At 42.5% G+C, this 15,588-nt stretch overlaps 1 protein-coding gene across 2 annotated transcripts; it reads right to left on the reverse strand.

Annotated features, from left to right (window-relative positions):
* Positions 1 to 1,417: 1,417 nt before the first annotated feature.
* On the reverse strand, positions 1,418 to 14,237 carry LOC147896954 (protein TOPLESS-like). Of its 2 annotated transcripts, none has more exons than XM_087381056.1 (25): positions 14,115 to 14,237; positions 13,800 to 13,979; positions 13,546 to 13,659; positions 13,294 to 13,452; positions 12,933 to 13,110; positions 12,667 to 12,796; positions 12,427 to 12,545; positions 11,831 to 11,969; positions 9,817 to 9,926; positions 9,636 to 9,705; positions 9,430 to 9,503; positions 9,116 to 9,211; positions 8,898 to 8,993; positions 8,383 to 8,510; positions 8,052 to 8,286; positions 7,784 to 7,951; positions 7,602 to 7,700; positions 7,234 to 7,383; positions 4,807 to 4,917; positions 4,496 to 4,675; positions 4,023 to 4,151; positions 3,824 to 3,919; positions 3,517 to 3,705; positions 3,126 to 3,298; positions 1,418 to 2,997 (listed from the first exon to the last, which is right to left on the reverse strand). In XM_087381056.1, the coding sequence occupies exons 1-25, from the start codon at positions 14,192 to 14,194 to the stop codon at positions 2,787 to 2,789; spliced, it is 3,414 nt and encodes a 1,137-aa protein (XP_087237182.1). In that variant the 5' UTR covers positions 14,195 to 14,237; the 3' UTR covers positions 1,418 to 2,786. The 2 variants fall into 2 exon arrangements, with proteins under 2 accessions (XP_087237182.1, XP_087237181.1); XM_087381055.1 differs by having other exon boundaries at positions 7,234 to 7,398.
* Between the last annotated feature and the right edge of the window lie 1,351 nt (positions 14,238 to 15,588).

Genomic DNA, 15,588 nt, shown 5'->3' on the forward strand with positions numbered 1-15,588 from the left:
TGCACAAAATTACTATGGGGGCCTCTGAACGTACCTCCTCAATTTTGAGGCTATTTTCAGTGAGTAAATTCTGAGACCAGACGGTGTAGACTGTATGAACAGTTTGCTCCACTTTTGGGTTGTACGGTACTGTGCATGGGGCGAAAAACTAGGCCCAAAATGCCAATTGGAGTGTTGGCAAATGTAGACCATAGCTTATAATTGATGGCAAAGTTGCAAACTTGGATCATAGGCAAATCGTAAAACAGACCCACAGGTCTAAATAGACGCAGTAAGCTTATGCAACTGTGTAAAGTTGACCCCCATGGTCAAACCATGCTCAAAACATGTTTGCTCTAAGCATGCTATGGTCTGCACAAGTGTCAAAGGGGTTTGCGTGACCTACACAAATGTTCAGAACATCCTAGGGCTGCAAATGTATCATAACTGTTTACTAAAGTATTTAAGGTTGCCTAGAAAGTATGTATATACCTAGATGAATTCAGGAACATTCCCAAACTCATCCTCTAAAAACACAACATAGTGCAGTTTCAATCTCACGATAGTCACTCATAAGATTGAAAACCATAAACTCCATCACGCATAGCAGGGACTAGCTACTATGACATCCCCACTAACGTCATTAGCGCCCAACAGTGGGTGTAGACTAGTAGAGGACAACATAAATTTTTAAATAAACAGCAGTTCAGTTTACTATTAAAAACCATACACAATAGTAATATTTATTTAGATTGTATATTGCGTTCTTAGAGCGAAATGTCAAACAATCAAGAGCGATTTGGAAATGAAGGAAGAAGATAACAGAAATCAAAGTAGAAGTTCAACCACTAAGAGACATGATTACCCTTGTTAGTGCTAATCGTCAGTTGCAAGACATTTTTGGGAATCCCTCCTCATCCCCCAGATGTTTAGCGGGAAGAAAACAGAGAAGCATGCAGCTCATATTACGACCTGTTGAATAAATAGACAAGTCACTTTGACCTGTAGAAACAAGATAACAGGAAGATGCAAGTCTTTGCAAGCATTTATCTTGAAGGAACAATGATTCAAATCAACCATAAATCCAACATTTTAGATAAGAGAGTGGTTGGTTGAATGATTATTGTTTCACCATTAAGACTTCTCCCTCTCTAAGCTTGAAAAGCTATGGTTTACCTTTCATGGTGCACTCAAAAATGAATGCACTACATGGCATATTTGCAGAATTAAAGATGATGTGAGACACCTCCAACTATTACACTGTTTGCAATGATACTTTAGTCATCGAGAGAAGCTAATTGCTACATGGATGCCCTCCAGTGGCAAGAGGTGAGGCGCAATTCATGAATATCAATGCAAAAAGAAAATATCCGTTTACCAAGCAAAATAAAATTAAAAATCAGGATTCAGCTCAGTAGATCAAAAGACTACTTCAAATTTGGCTTTAATCGAATGTTTACAAATTCCAACTATCCATGGTTTGCACAAACCAGTGCCCACACATGCCCTCATGTACAAGGATGCACACATCCCATTAAATCCTCAAGCATGTAAAGACAACTTCTTGAAAACTACTGTTCTCCAGTATTGTATAATTCTAGTGTCTTCACAAGAAGCAAGACTTCCTTCCAAGTCGTGCCGCACACTCCTTAAAAGACGCTTCCCTCTCCCAAAAGATGCAAAATCCAAGTTATATCTAATCTGTATATCATGAACACTCATGCAAATGAAGAAACATGCTCTAATACTCTGCCTCGGACGAATGCCATACTTCTGTTTGCCGAATTTCGCTATTCCCCTTTCTTATGAAAAGAGGGAAAACGATCAAGTGTGTCTTTTTTTGGGTATAGAGGCAGAGTGGGCGTTCAGAAGTAAAGCAGAGCCATACTGTCAAGCACGTACTTCACAAAATACTGTCAAGTGCATACCTCACAAGTAAAGTAGCATCGAGCACCCACTACAACAAGTAGATACATGTCACAAAGACGTCCACCTTTGTGTAGATTAAGTCACAAAGGCGTATCCACCTTTAGTTTGCCGTACTTGCCACAAAGATATGTCCAGCCTTAGTAATCATGTCGTAACACGGGCCAACATTCTGACTTCTCTGGAGCACAAAACCTAGCATGTCTCCAAGGACAAGCTCCTCTTCAGGTCTTTGAAAGACTTTGAAACACTCGAAAGATTAATGAAGGTTATAATAGTGTCAGGAATCAAGGTTATAAACACAGATACAGCAAATTGGTCTTCCCAAAAATTCATGTTCAAACAGAAGCATCCTGCTTTGAAAAATACATACGCACGTAGGCATTTGATAAATTGCACAAATAATTCTGATCAAGCATGTGGAGCTCTTTCTGATACTCCAATAAATATTCTATACTGTCAAGTTTCTGCAATGCATTTCTCTGTGCACCACACAAAGTAATGTCGAAGATCCAAACTGACTCAAATGCGTGTCAGGAGCTTCTCTTCTAGAATGGTTTAGTCATGTGTACAGAAGCCGGATCAGTTATAACTTGTTTCGGATGGGGAAATAACTTGTTTCAGATGGGGAAACCCCAATTTCTAACTTACCTATTTTTTGACCCATTCCCAGCTCCTTGATAATGCCTGATGGTTGGAATGCCAGATTGCCTGCAAATGAAGAAAAGGAACTGTACAAAACCGTGGCATCAACCACATACTTGCTTTGACAGCACGCCCTTTGCAGTGGTCTGCTACCATTGTATATTGAAGGAATTACCCATCAAAACTGATGTAAACAGCACTTGATGGCTAATGCGGGTGAATCCTGCAAACTAGTTTCATCTTGAAGCTTGTTCAGCATTCTGATTTCCAACATTAGGTGTAGAATTGGCACTGCTCACTGCGCCATTCTCTGCCGGTGGAGCAACACCCCACTTGCCCTCAGATTCCAAAGGCTCTATCACTTCCACAGCACCATCCGTCAATCCAAGTGCAAGTTGGTTTGGTTCGGATGGGTGTGCAGCAATGACCAAAGGATAAACAGTGGAGCTGTTAAAAAGGCAACATTTTCACGTGATAAGACAAGCAGGCAATCCACACAATTTGAAGCCACTACAACAGTAGTATGAGCATAGGAAACTGGACTATGGAGAAATTATCAGAGCTCTGATGCTTACCTACTAACACCAGGTGGCAAATAAATAGATGAAGCCAACCGGCACCTTGGTCGCAGACTTTCTGCATCGAACACTCCCACCGATCCATCAATAAAACTGGCAAAGACCAGTTGACTGTCACAGGAATATGTGGCATTTGAGATTGATGAAGGCATTGAATCACGCGGGATCCACTGCACATAGAACATTAACAATATTGTTATAAGCTAGGCAGGGCATTCAACCTTGAAAGCAATTACTATGTACCCTTGTCTTCCAAAAGTCAGTGTGGCAGACTCGTAGACAAAGCAATAAAATCCAGAAACGACTTGCAGATCCCTTTATAAACTCAGTCTGACTCGTCAAACTATTTTGATTATTTGTTCATTGAATTCCCAGGGGATTTGCCAACCTGTCTAACTCGTTCCAGCTTTGCAGCATCATATATAGCCAGCTGACTCTCATGAACTACTAAAAGTCGAATTTGGTCATGGTGAAACTGTACTCGAGTATCACTTATTGCAGCAGGAGGGCGACCAGCTGGAACTTGCACTGGCTTGTTTTTGCGCTTCTCCCATCCATCTATATTCCACACACATAGCTGCCAGAAACAAGATTTTAATCTTCCAACCCTGCATATACCTTTGTAAGACTAGAATAAGTCCATTGAGAATGCAGTGCTAGTGATAATCGGTATACATGCAGGCAAAACACATTACCTGTGCATCAGCTCCAGATGATACTAAAACATTCAGAGAGTTGGAAAAGGCCAACCCTGTTATTCTTTTCTGGTGTCCCTTTAAAGTACTTTTGACCTACAAATTTAACGTTCATTTCAGTCAACAAAGTGATAATGATAATAAGACCAAAACCAGAAGAGTAACAGCTAGGTCAGACACTATGGCTCCAGCAAATCACCTCATCAACACGGACGTTGTATATCTGAATAGAAGAGTCCTCCATACCAATGGCAATTATGTTATTATCCTGTGGATGGAATGCAAGAAATGTTGCTGCTGGAGGCGGCGGCATAAAAGTTGTCATAACCTGTAAAATGAAGACTCGAGAGCTACAGCTGTCAAACTTGTGGCTTTATGTATACACAAAATGCTCAGGTTCCACACCCTGTCCTTTGGGACCTCCACAAGACCTCAACACAGAAGCCCTCTCTCATACACACACACACACACACGCACGTGTGCGTGCCCCATGAATGCAAAAAAGAACACGCACTCCCCCCGCCCCAACCACCCACACAACTTTTGCACAGAGTTCTCTCAAAGCTCCTAAAAGGCATTGCATAGTTGCCTCTGTATGTATGTATATGTTTTTGCATGTGCTTGTGTGCCTGGATTTGTGCTTCAGGACTGGAATAGAAAACTGATAATCACCTTGAAGGTCATCATGTTGAACAAAGACACTTTGCCACCTGAGGCTGACATAACATAAGAGTCATTCTTTGACAGTGCTATGCATGGAACTGCTTCCTCAGAGTTTGCCTCATTAACATCATTGGCCATGATGATTCCACTTGCAGGTTGCCATAGCTGTGGAGCCACACTTGCAGTAGCCTGCAATGAAAGGAGCTTCAATCATTAATGTATGATACTAACCTTAAAATGTATAACCTCCATAGTGAAGAACAAGGAAAAGCTCCAAAGCCAAATGGATGATATACTACTAAGGCCTAAAAGACGGTAACCTTGCACGTAGGATTCCGTTCATTGCGTTGCCACTTCCATAGTTTGTGGACAGCATTAACACAAAGAGCCAACAGAGCTCCTCCTGAATTGGTGTATATAAGTCTAGAAATCTGCAAGCAGAACATGTAAGACTCTCTCTCTCTCTCTCTCTCTCTCTCTCTCTCTCTCTCGGTTTTATATGGGTGTGGATGCTCGGTTAGTAGCTCGGTGTGGATGCTCAGTTAGTAGCTCCACCCCTCCAATTGGATTTGTATCAGGTTTTTCAGAGTCTCATAGACCCATCGGTCTTCCAAAGACTTTAATAAACTCTCTCTCTCTCTCTCTCTCTCTCTCTCTCTCTCTCTCCCTCTCTCTCTCTCTCTCTCTACACACACACACACATGCACACACACATAACCTACATTTCCATTTCCATATAAACTATATTGCAACACAAACCATAAATCATCTCAAGTAATCTCAAACAAGAAGATCCCACTTCTGTACTTCCTGCTATTTGGAATTGAACCTTGCATCCATGAAATACGCTGTGCACAGAATTGTGCTTCTAGAATAAAGCCTCATGTAATAGTCCAAATAGAAAGTATCAGCAAGTCACAAAGGAAAGTAAGAATTCTCAGTCGTATTTACTCTCCTAACTTGAGGATTTAGTCTCCGAACTCCATGCTTTAACTCGCACACTACACTTAATGACAAAATCCAAAGGGTCAGATTTACCACCTAACCATAATCTCACTTAAGCACAAGGGCTAAATGACCCCAAAGGTGTCCAGCTCATAGGTGAGGGTGACATTGCGCTCTTAAATGCTTGGCTGCAAATACTTCAGGGCCCCATGGTTGCCCTCGTTCGACGTACGGAATGTCCCGTACATGCCGTACCGTACCGTTCGATCCGTACGTTATGTTCGTTTTGTTTTTTTTTGTTTTTTTTGGCGTTCGTTTGTTTTGGATGGCTTGTTATTGGTGGTGGTTCTGCCAAACTGATTTTGGGCCTCCCAAATGGCAAGGTTCCATATAAACACCCTCTCTCCTCACTATGATCTCACACTAAGTATCTACCTCTCGACTCTCCCTTCTCTATCTCCAACAAGTGACAAGGCTCAAGCTGCATCAAGCATCTCCATCTCTCTCCCTCTTTATCTCCATCAAGCACCTATATAACATGTTTGTACAAGTTTTAAAGCTTGTACAAGTACCTACTCCAACACTCTAAAATCTGTGTCTTTTTTTGGGGGTATCAAACGTACGCCTAAGATTTTTTAGTTTGTTACCGCACTAATATCGAACGGTACGCATCGAATGTGATCGTACCTGTCAACCATACTATAGGCATTCAGATTTCACTCTCAAAAGATATATTATCTAATAAGGCCCTGCGCATAGACTGCTCTAGAGAGGCCATGGTCCTACTCACATAAAAAACGAGAGTACAGTTCCAGATCAAGGAGCTTAGGAATAAACAGGCTCAAGAATGGAAACAAGTCGACAACCAGTTGCTAGAAACTCCACAAAATCCAAAACAAGAAATGAGACCTGCTTTGAGAGGTCAACCAGATCTCTTAAGCACATCTCCAGCAACACATCAAATTTCAGGAAATTTGGTCTCAGAACACAGTGGTCAAGACAAAGTTGAACAAACAGATATTATTATGGATATACCTTTGTAAGATTAGAATATATCCAATCGTACAAATTCTGATTTTTGTTATTCTAAAAAAAAATTAGCTGTTGGGGCTTCTGCACCCACGAAAGATATTTTCATATAGTTGAACAGCTGATCACCACTTGCACAAATTTTCAAAGAATTTGCTTGTGCACTAAGTTGACAGAAAAATATACCTAGGTTAAAATATATCCAATTGTAAAAATCCAAATTTCTTTTGTTCTAAAGTCCAAATTGAAATTTTTTAGCTGTTGGGGCTTCTGCACCCGCGTAAGATATTTTGATCTAGCTGAACAGCTGATCACCACTTGGACTGGATTGTGAGGTTTACAAACAATTTAGGCACCAGGATTGCACTGATCATATGAACAACAAAGAGATCTGTCAAAGTCATGCTATGTGGAACAAGGCTCTGCTGTTTCATCAAGAAAATGCAGGGATTGTTTAACAAGTGCTGCATGTGAGCTTGAGTGTCCACATGGCTACAAACTGCCAAGACAGACAGGCATACACAGATCTCATGCAGCTGAATGTCAGCACAACTTCACTTCACACACTTAACAAGGCAAGGATGCACATGAGATTCCACGCATCTTGACTTTAACAATTATCATATGCATAGTGAGCATTTGTGTAGTATCCTTTGTCCATTCCTACTCATCCACACAGGATCTATAAATAAGCATATTTGTTAGCCCATAAGAAGACACATTGTTTTCATACTCCTCATGTCATGGAGAACATTCCAGAAAAGCACATTTACCTTTGTCGTTGGTAAAGTATCAGGAAGTCGTATGCACCTACACTGCACTGGCTCGGTGATTTCTGTCAATTTCCAGGGCTTGTTTTTCTCAGCTGTCTCATCTACAATTCTTGGTTTGACATCTGCATTTCGAGTAGCATCTACTCCATTCTGCACGCCAGAAATCTGACATTTATCGTCAGCCTTGTATGTTTCCATCAGCGAAGTAAAACTTTAGGATTTGCAGCCAATGATGACTATTTCCTTAAATGATGAGGCACATGGAAGAAGTCTACTCATAGCATAGCTGAAAAACACAAAGAATGCAGCAATGAAAGGGACGCCCATGGAAGCAACCTTAACGTAGGTATATTCAAAACATGTCTCACCAGGCCAGCAACTGTAACTGCAGGAGGCACCCTATCAACAGCACCAACTCCAGGTGGGGCTGATGAACTTCCTACTGTCATTGAACTCAACACAGGAGGCTGCAAAAATGTCCACAGTGCTTACTTTTAATCTAGAATATCATCCAAAAACTAAAATTTTCCAGTGCAATAGAGAAAATTACCTTTGCAATAACTGCATCTGACTGCACTCTTGAGGCATCATGAGTACGATTTTCTAACGTCCTAAGAAGTCGCATTCCTTCTGCATTAGCTAAGATCTTAATTCCATTGTCAACTGTGGTGACAGCCAGCAGAGATCCTTCTTTATTAAAGCGTAAACGAGGACTTGCCTGCACAAAGAAGCAGCACAGCCCAGTCATAATATTTCCTGACATTTAGATGTTCACTGAAAGACACTTGTAAATTGGCTGCAGATCAATCAAAACTTACAACCAATCCGCCTTCAGCATCAATTGAGGTGAGTATGCTTGTATTATCCATATCCCAAAACTTAATGTGAAAATCATCTCCAGCTGCTAGAAAACGATTTTTTGTAGTGTCAAACTGCACAACTCCAAAAGACCGCTTCCGGAACCCTGAATATGTCCGTTTGATTGCTCCTTCACTCTCATTCCATTCCACTAAATAAGACTCCCCATCTTTGCTTGTTCCGCACGAGAAAAGTCTTCTCGCACAATTAAGACAATACAATGCACCTTCAGCTATTACCTGGGCTTGTTTAGTCCCAATCTCGAAAAACCAAGTGCACATAAAAATTTACCTCAATCCATCAGCACTATATGCCATTGTGGTGCACCAGTGTCCGGGTGCATCATAATCCACTCGAGAGCCCATGTGATCATATAACCAAGCTTTGATTTTGCCATCAATTGCGGTGGAAAATATGAACTGCAGAAAACACTCCTACATTAAAAAAGCGAGACAAAACATATTGTTTGAATGGTGACCCCATTCTCCAGTGTAAAACACAAATTACTGATTTTGTAGTTTGCTCATCATGAAGTTGTGTTGGCAAGCTTCAATTGACAAAATCAATCATGCTGTAGGCTAAGATATTCCAACTCATGTCATTACCACATGGGCACCCAAGTGCAAAGTTCATACATTATACACAAAGGCGAGTTTACATGGTTGTCCATGAACAGGCTATGAAATTTAAAGCAGTTGCTCCTACATCCCTGTTTCATGGGCAGGTAAAGAGGCAGAAAGACTTTAACATTTGATGACATTTCAGCCTAAAATTGGAGGCTGTCTGAGCATGAAATGAGGCACAACCTGGATATTCTCTTTATGATGTGGGCAAACTGAATATACAGGTGCTTCATGTCCTTCAAAGATGTATATCTTTTGGCCAGAAGCTGCATCCCACACCTGCGGCAGAACCCAAAATCAATCAACTCTCTACAGGTAATCATCAAAACCAAAACGGGTGCCTCTGACAGAAAAGGTAACTGAAAGCAATGTGTAATTCCACACAAACTACTTATTCAAACCTTTATTGTCTTGTCATCACCGCAAGTGATAATACAAAGTTGTTTGTTGGGATGAGAAAATGCTAGGTCGTTAACACCTCCAGCATGAGCATCAATCTGTTGGAATCCAGATGCCAGCTAATTAGATCCTCCAACATCTTTTAGGCAACGTAATCGTACACAAGGCAAGTTTGCTGGCATTTCAATCGCAAGCATGATACTGTATTTGTAGTACTCTTCTACTTAATCGCATATAACAAAGCAAGCGAAAGGGCCAGATGAGTAATGCATCAAGGTATATATAATTTTATCTCCCAGCAAAGGCTGATACATACCTCCAAGTGTGGTCTTGGTTCACTCCCCCCAGTATACTGGTAGATCTGAACCATGTGCTTTGAAAAAGCAACCCCTGTGAAAAAAGAGACCTACAGATTAAAGGAGGGAACAAATTTTCTTGCAAATTAAGATGAAGGTCGATACACCTGTCAGCACAATTTCTCAAAAGCATGCCTTCTAGCAGAGCAATGTAGAAGCAACTAACCCAAGAACAAGCCATCCGGCGCCCACATTGTTCGATTGACAGAGACAGCTGGATCTTTGACAAGTGCATTCTGGTTCCACCAAAGCCAAATCCACAACAGTCAATAAATCTACCTTAAATGCAAGCTTCATATGCATGAAAATGCTTCCCTTTTTCAGTCAATCAACTCTGTGGAAAATACCTGCAATGCCACGCTGCAGAGAGATAGATCCCATACTTTGAAGGGCCTAATAGCCAGCCTTTCACGAGATGAAACCTCCCAGATTGCAATGTCTCCAACATTTGTACCGACTGGCCATAATAACCAAGATCTACTTAGGGAGGAAGTGTCTTCAGCCAAAAGCCCCCACCTCAAATCACAGGGGTGGGCCAAGCAGGGGATGCCAAGCCAACAAGTTTGCTATATAAAAATATACTGAGAAATATTCCAAGAGATAACAGTTCCACCAAGTCAGCAGACAATTTTTAAGTAGCCAGAGAAAGATACCCGGACTCATGCTATCATTATAGTTCAGTTCTAGATACTAATTATTTTCTATATGTTGTAGTCAGTCCCACATGGTACATGCAATGATGCTCGAAAGTCTAGATTGCATTAGCGAACCATTAAATACACATTATCCAGTTCCAAACAGCTTTAGTAACGTATGAGAGGCTGCAATAGAAATGAATGCAAATGCCAGCCTTGTTTATCGTTTGAAGGATGCTGAAGCTCATCTATGCTCCATCCCATGAAAAATCACCTTTGAATTCCAATTTCCCACTCAGCCAAACCAAACATTGTTTTAAGGCTCTTGCGCAAAAAGCTTCAACCATCAACTTATCATGGGTAGCGCAGACTATCAATCACCTTTTCAAACGTCAACAATGGGCGAATTGTTAACAAGAGATAGAATCTCATCTAGACAAGCAGCTGCCCAACAATTTTAGAGATAATTCATAGGTGCATGGGTATGATGCCTTATTTTCCAAAAACATGGGCCTCTAGCAACACTGCTGACTAAGGAATGCACCTACATGGGCTGAGAGAAAAGCATGGGCCTCTATCAACAGTACTGACTAAGGCATGCATGTACATAGACTGAGAGAAAAGCTTGATCAACAAACATCCATAGATGATGTGATCAGGACAGATGTTGGCGAAGAAAATTTGAATGATTCATCACTCTTTAACCTACCAGAGGCAGAAGCTTATTGTGCCTGGATTTTTTACAACACTAAAGTGTAAACCTCAATAAAAAATTATTTTTTATTGAGGTTGGGGATTTAAACAAGAAGTCAAAATAGAGGGCATGGGCATGAATGCATGGATGATGTGATCAGGACAGATGTTGGCGAAGAAAATTTGAATGATTCATCACTCTTTAACCTACCAGAGGCAGAAGCTTATTGTGCCTGGATTTTTTACAACACTAAAGTGTAAACCTCAATAAAAATTTATTTTTTATTGAGGTTGGGGGTTTAAACAAGAAGTCAAAATAGAGGGCATGGGCATGAATGCATGCACATGCCTGCATCTTTTTCTTTTTGGCTTTAGGAGACACTCCTGAATTATCAACAACTCACAGAGCAAGCAGAAGCACTTGAGCCCTAAATTTTGTTTACTTGATCACCCCTTAACCTATCCAAGGCACCAAATATGGAGGAAGCCTCATGGCTTTGCAAAACAACTGGAGTGTAAACCTAAGATTTTGGGTTTAAGGGGGACGGCGGGGGGGGGGGGGGGGGGGCGGCGCGGGCAGTTCTCAAAATAGAGGGCACCTGCATTCACCTCGTGCATTCTTGGAAGGGCATACATTTTGAGAGACATAGCCTGATGACACCTCACTGAGCAATTACTTTGCTAATGTTCTGCTTTCATGTCCTTGTTTTTCTTCTTTCTTTCTTTGTTTTGCTGAAGTGTCTTATGCAAGCAGAAGCTTCATTGACGAGCTTATTATTAGGAGGAACATGTGTCTGGAAAAGAAAGAAATGGAAGATTGTTCTGCTTTCACATCTAAAGCAGGCAGAACCTTGATTGATAAGCAAGAACAACTTACAAACAATAAAGTAAACTCCTACAACATATAGAACTCGATACTATTCCATGTATTAAGACCAAACAGTCTTTAAAACAAAATCAATACAATGTCATACAATAAAGAAACAACAATCAGACTCAAGCTTTGCAATTTTCAGGGCATGCCCAGACTAACCGAGAAGTAGAGTCTGCTGTGACGGATGGAAATCCATGCTAATAACACTAGAACCCTGACTTAAGGTTTTAGCAACTGCTTTTGGAAGATCATCTGATGAATATCCAGCCTGTGAAAGACTTGAAACTGGATATGTGATCTGCGCAACACAAAACAGGATACAGGTAGCAGGTTACCAGGAGCACAGCAGTGACTGTGATTGTGTTCAAATCCCAGAAACTATAAGCCTCGATATTAAAAGAATAAGCAGAGATTGTCACACTCTTTACCCAAACAATCCATAGAACAGGTTTAGTGCACACTTCAAGAATAAACCTTTGGTTATCAACCGTCATCCATAATAAATACTCAACATTTTCTAAGACAGCTATCATTCTACAGAAAGATCATAACATTACAAACTCCAGCAGAATCTCCAAAGCACATATATTTAAAGTTGCTTCCAAATGACCAGGCGAACCAATGTGTAGCAATCACACCATGCACGGGCTTATTCTTAGTGAACCCGAGTAAAATTCAAACACACACTTTCATGGAAACTCATGTAATAGACCCCAATCTTTCAAATTTGAATAGACGTACAGACCAATATTCACCTCATCAATTGACTGACCAGCTGGCCTTGCACGCTTCAAAAGATGCTCAGAGTCAGCAGATTGATAGTCAACACCAGAAGTGCTGCCAGGTGGCGATCTGGGGCGCTTCAGCAAAGTGCCTATTCCACCGGACCAAATTTTAATACATCCTCTACAAAAGGTAATTTTTTGCCTGTAGCAAACCATTAAACAAAATCATACAACACTGCTCATGTTTTAACTGTTAGAATGACCCTGTACCTGGATTAGGTGGAGCAGTAACACCAGCTGCTCCTGCAGCAACGGCTGCATGAGGAGGAGCTGGAGGAGTGGGATTCGCCATCCACCCAGCTAATGGACTAGCCGATGAACCAGCTGCAGGTGGAAATGGCTGCCAGCAAAAAAACCATTGGATCTCTCAGATGACAAACTCTTTAGAATGCACCTCCACAAAGGGCGTGGCATATTCAGATCTAGCAAGTCGACTTTAGGCAGACGCACAACAAGATGAGGTCCGTAATGCTTACACCGTGCACTCCAAGGGGAGGAAACGCTCCAGTCTTTGGGATTCCCCCAACAAGAGGATTGTTAGATGGGGGAGGTGCACGGGCTCCATTTGGAGGCCCACATGAATGATCTGTAAAAAGAGTTTTTATATCCGGGTTTGGCCGTGGATTCTTGCACAGTTGATGTTGCCAATTCAAACTGCCATACATAACAAAGCTTGTTTTAGATATTATCAGAAGATCCACAAATTATGAAAATGACGCTTCGCAGCACAAAAAAGTCAAATTTGCATGCTTCTATTATTTTTAGAAACCACAGGGTATTGTATTAAGAAGACTTAAAACCTAAGCCAAAAAGCCGACTAATAGAAATAACACATACCTTTGATTGATTAAGGTTCTCAACCTTGATGCTTTTAGGACTGGGAACGCCAGCTTGTCTCGAAAAAGAGGGTTAGCCTCAATCAGCTTCTTCAACTCCAACAACATAATATTTCGAGCAGACTTCGTATCACCATACTTTGATAGCTGATCATTCTCCCTGCGACCGTCCAATAACTGAAACTCGTAAGGCAACAGCATATTTGCTGTTTAAAGTGGACATAGGTCTCAAAATCAAAGGTCGAAGACAGACCTGAAATTGTCCAGTGTCAAAAGCTGCGTAATCTCCTTGTACAACTCCTCATTGAAAGCAGAGAACACCTTTAAATCCTTCACCAAAATCTCTACCGCCTTAGCTCGATCTTGTCTGCAGCATCGATTTATGTCAGACGAACCTAAAGTGGTTGCCATAGTGAGAATGGAAAAAAGGCGCTACAAAAGGCCCTCGATCTCTAACTACAATGGAAAAATTAACAACACACTCAGGTTTCGCCAAAGGTTACGAACTTGTCCAGAGCTTCAAGATATTTTTGCTTCCGAATCTCAAAAAAAATCTTCATGGAGTAACGATTATCATCCACTTTAGTGAAGCCTGAGAGATAACGTTCCACTTCATCCCACTCCCCAGCGTGCGCCTGATCTTCGAAGTACTTCATGTTGAAAAAGAAGCCAGACTCTTGCTCAAGCCTGAGAGACAAATACATCCACGCACGCGTCAACCAACATCCGAGAGGCAGAAAACAGTAAAATAGGAACCGCACCAGGACAAACAATTCAGCTCGGCTGGAACAATTAAAGGAAGAAGAGGAAATGTGGTCTTACTTGTGCACCGTCTCCTTGAACTTCTCCTCGTCAAGGAACTGTAGGATAAGAAAGACGAGCTCTCTACTAAGGGAAGACATGGTGATGCTGTGGGAGCCAAGATCAGGAGCAATTAAAGGGGGGGGGGGGGGGGGGTCCAGGGGGGGGCGAGAGAAGGGAGGACCGAAAAGGAGCTGGGGGGGAGGAGGAATGCGGATCAGGGAAAGGGGGGGGAGGAGTGAGGGGGAAGCAAAAGGAAATTAGGAGGAAGGGTGCGAGAATTAAGAGATGGGCGAGGACCGAAATGCGAAATCTGGAGGAGGGGAATGCAGAATCGCCCAAAATGGGGGAAGGAAGAAGAGAGGGAGGGAGGGAGGGAGGGAGGGAGAGTGAAGGCGAAATCTAGAGCATGCAGAGGCAAGCAAGGAGGGAGGATGTGAAAGGGGATAGAAGGCAGCCAAGGCAAAGAGGGGAGAAGCAAGGGCGGTTTTGGGCAGGAAGAAGAAGGTGGAAGGGGGAAGAAGAAGAACTCCTGTTCTTCCCTCAAATTCTCTGTCTCTCCAACTGCAACTGCATCAACAACAAAAAGTCGCACTTTGCTCGCACAGCTTTCTTCTGCACAACACCCCGGTCTCCTTCTCTCTCTCTCTCTCTCTCTCTCTCTCTCTTTCTCTCTGTGTGTCTCCGTCTTTTTGTCCCTGCTTTCCTCCCCCACAGCTAGTCCCCCCCCCCCCCCCCCCCCCGCCACCTTCGCTTATCCCGATCCTCCTTCCTTCTTCTCCCCCGCTTCTTATCACTTATCTCCACATACGCTATCTCACTTATCGCCCTCCTCGCATCCCTGCCGCCTGCCTTTCCATCCTTCCTTCCTTTCAGTCACTCATCACGTGATACGGCTCTCCACACGCCCCATTCCCGGGACCCTCTTACTGTTTCTGGGCCCTCTTCTCTCTCTCATGCGTCTCACATCCCATGCTGCCCGGCCCGCCCCTCCACACTTTGCAGTAACCCCTTGTGCAGTTTTGCACACCGCTGACTGCTGCACTGCCCGGTACTTTAAATACCACAGCCTCCCTGACAAAGGACGGTACCACGTTGCAGGTCTTCCCAGACTGTGTTTGTTTATCTGCGTGCAACCGCCTCTGCTGTAAGTGTAAGTCCTCCTCGGGAACTGCAGTCATTCCGATGCAATCCCTGGCTCCACTCCACCAGTTTGTGTGCATTGTGTGCCAGCAGCTGCCCGCACAGTGGCATCTCAGCTTCAATTCGCCTGTCACGGGCCCCCTCGAAAGCCTGTTCAAAAGCTCCCCTTGCCCCGAGTACCAAGTTCCAACCCCCGATTTGAACCGCCAAAATCTTAACGTTTTCGTCTTCGCTGTCCGAATCAGCCACCTACTTGCTCTCACAGTCCTTCGAATCGCAACTCGCCACATCTACGTTCCATTTTTTCCACGCTTTTACGAATCGCGATCTCATCCCATGATCCCACAATTAC

This window comes from Dipteris shenzhenensis, chromosome 11, assembly GCF_047967505.1.
Source record: "Dipteris shenzhenensis isolate YYH24624 ecotype China chromosome 11, Dip_SZ_1.0, whole genome shotgun sequence".
Classification (NCBI taxonomy): domain Eukaryota; kingdom Viridiplantae; phylum Streptophyta; class Polypodiopsida; order Gleicheniales; family Dipteridaceae; genus Dipteris; species Dipteris shenzhenensis.

What these genes read in the sequence shown, in the direction of transcription:
- LOC147896954 (XM_087381055.1), bottom strand. Translation starts at nt 14,194, where the DNA reads ATGTCTTCCCTTAGTAGAGAGCTCGTCTTTCTTATCCTACAGTTCCTT. An exon ending in TATCTTGAAGCTCTGGACAA is followed by an intron (nt 13,660 to 13,799) that starts GTTCGTAACCTT and finishes TCGATGCTGCAG; the next exon opens with ACAAGATCGAGCTAAGGCGG. An exon ending in CAGTTACAGTTGCTGGCCTG is followed by an intron (nt 7,399 to 7,601) that starts GTGAGACATGTT and finishes GATAAATGTCAG; the next exon opens with ATTTCTGGCGTGCAGAATGG.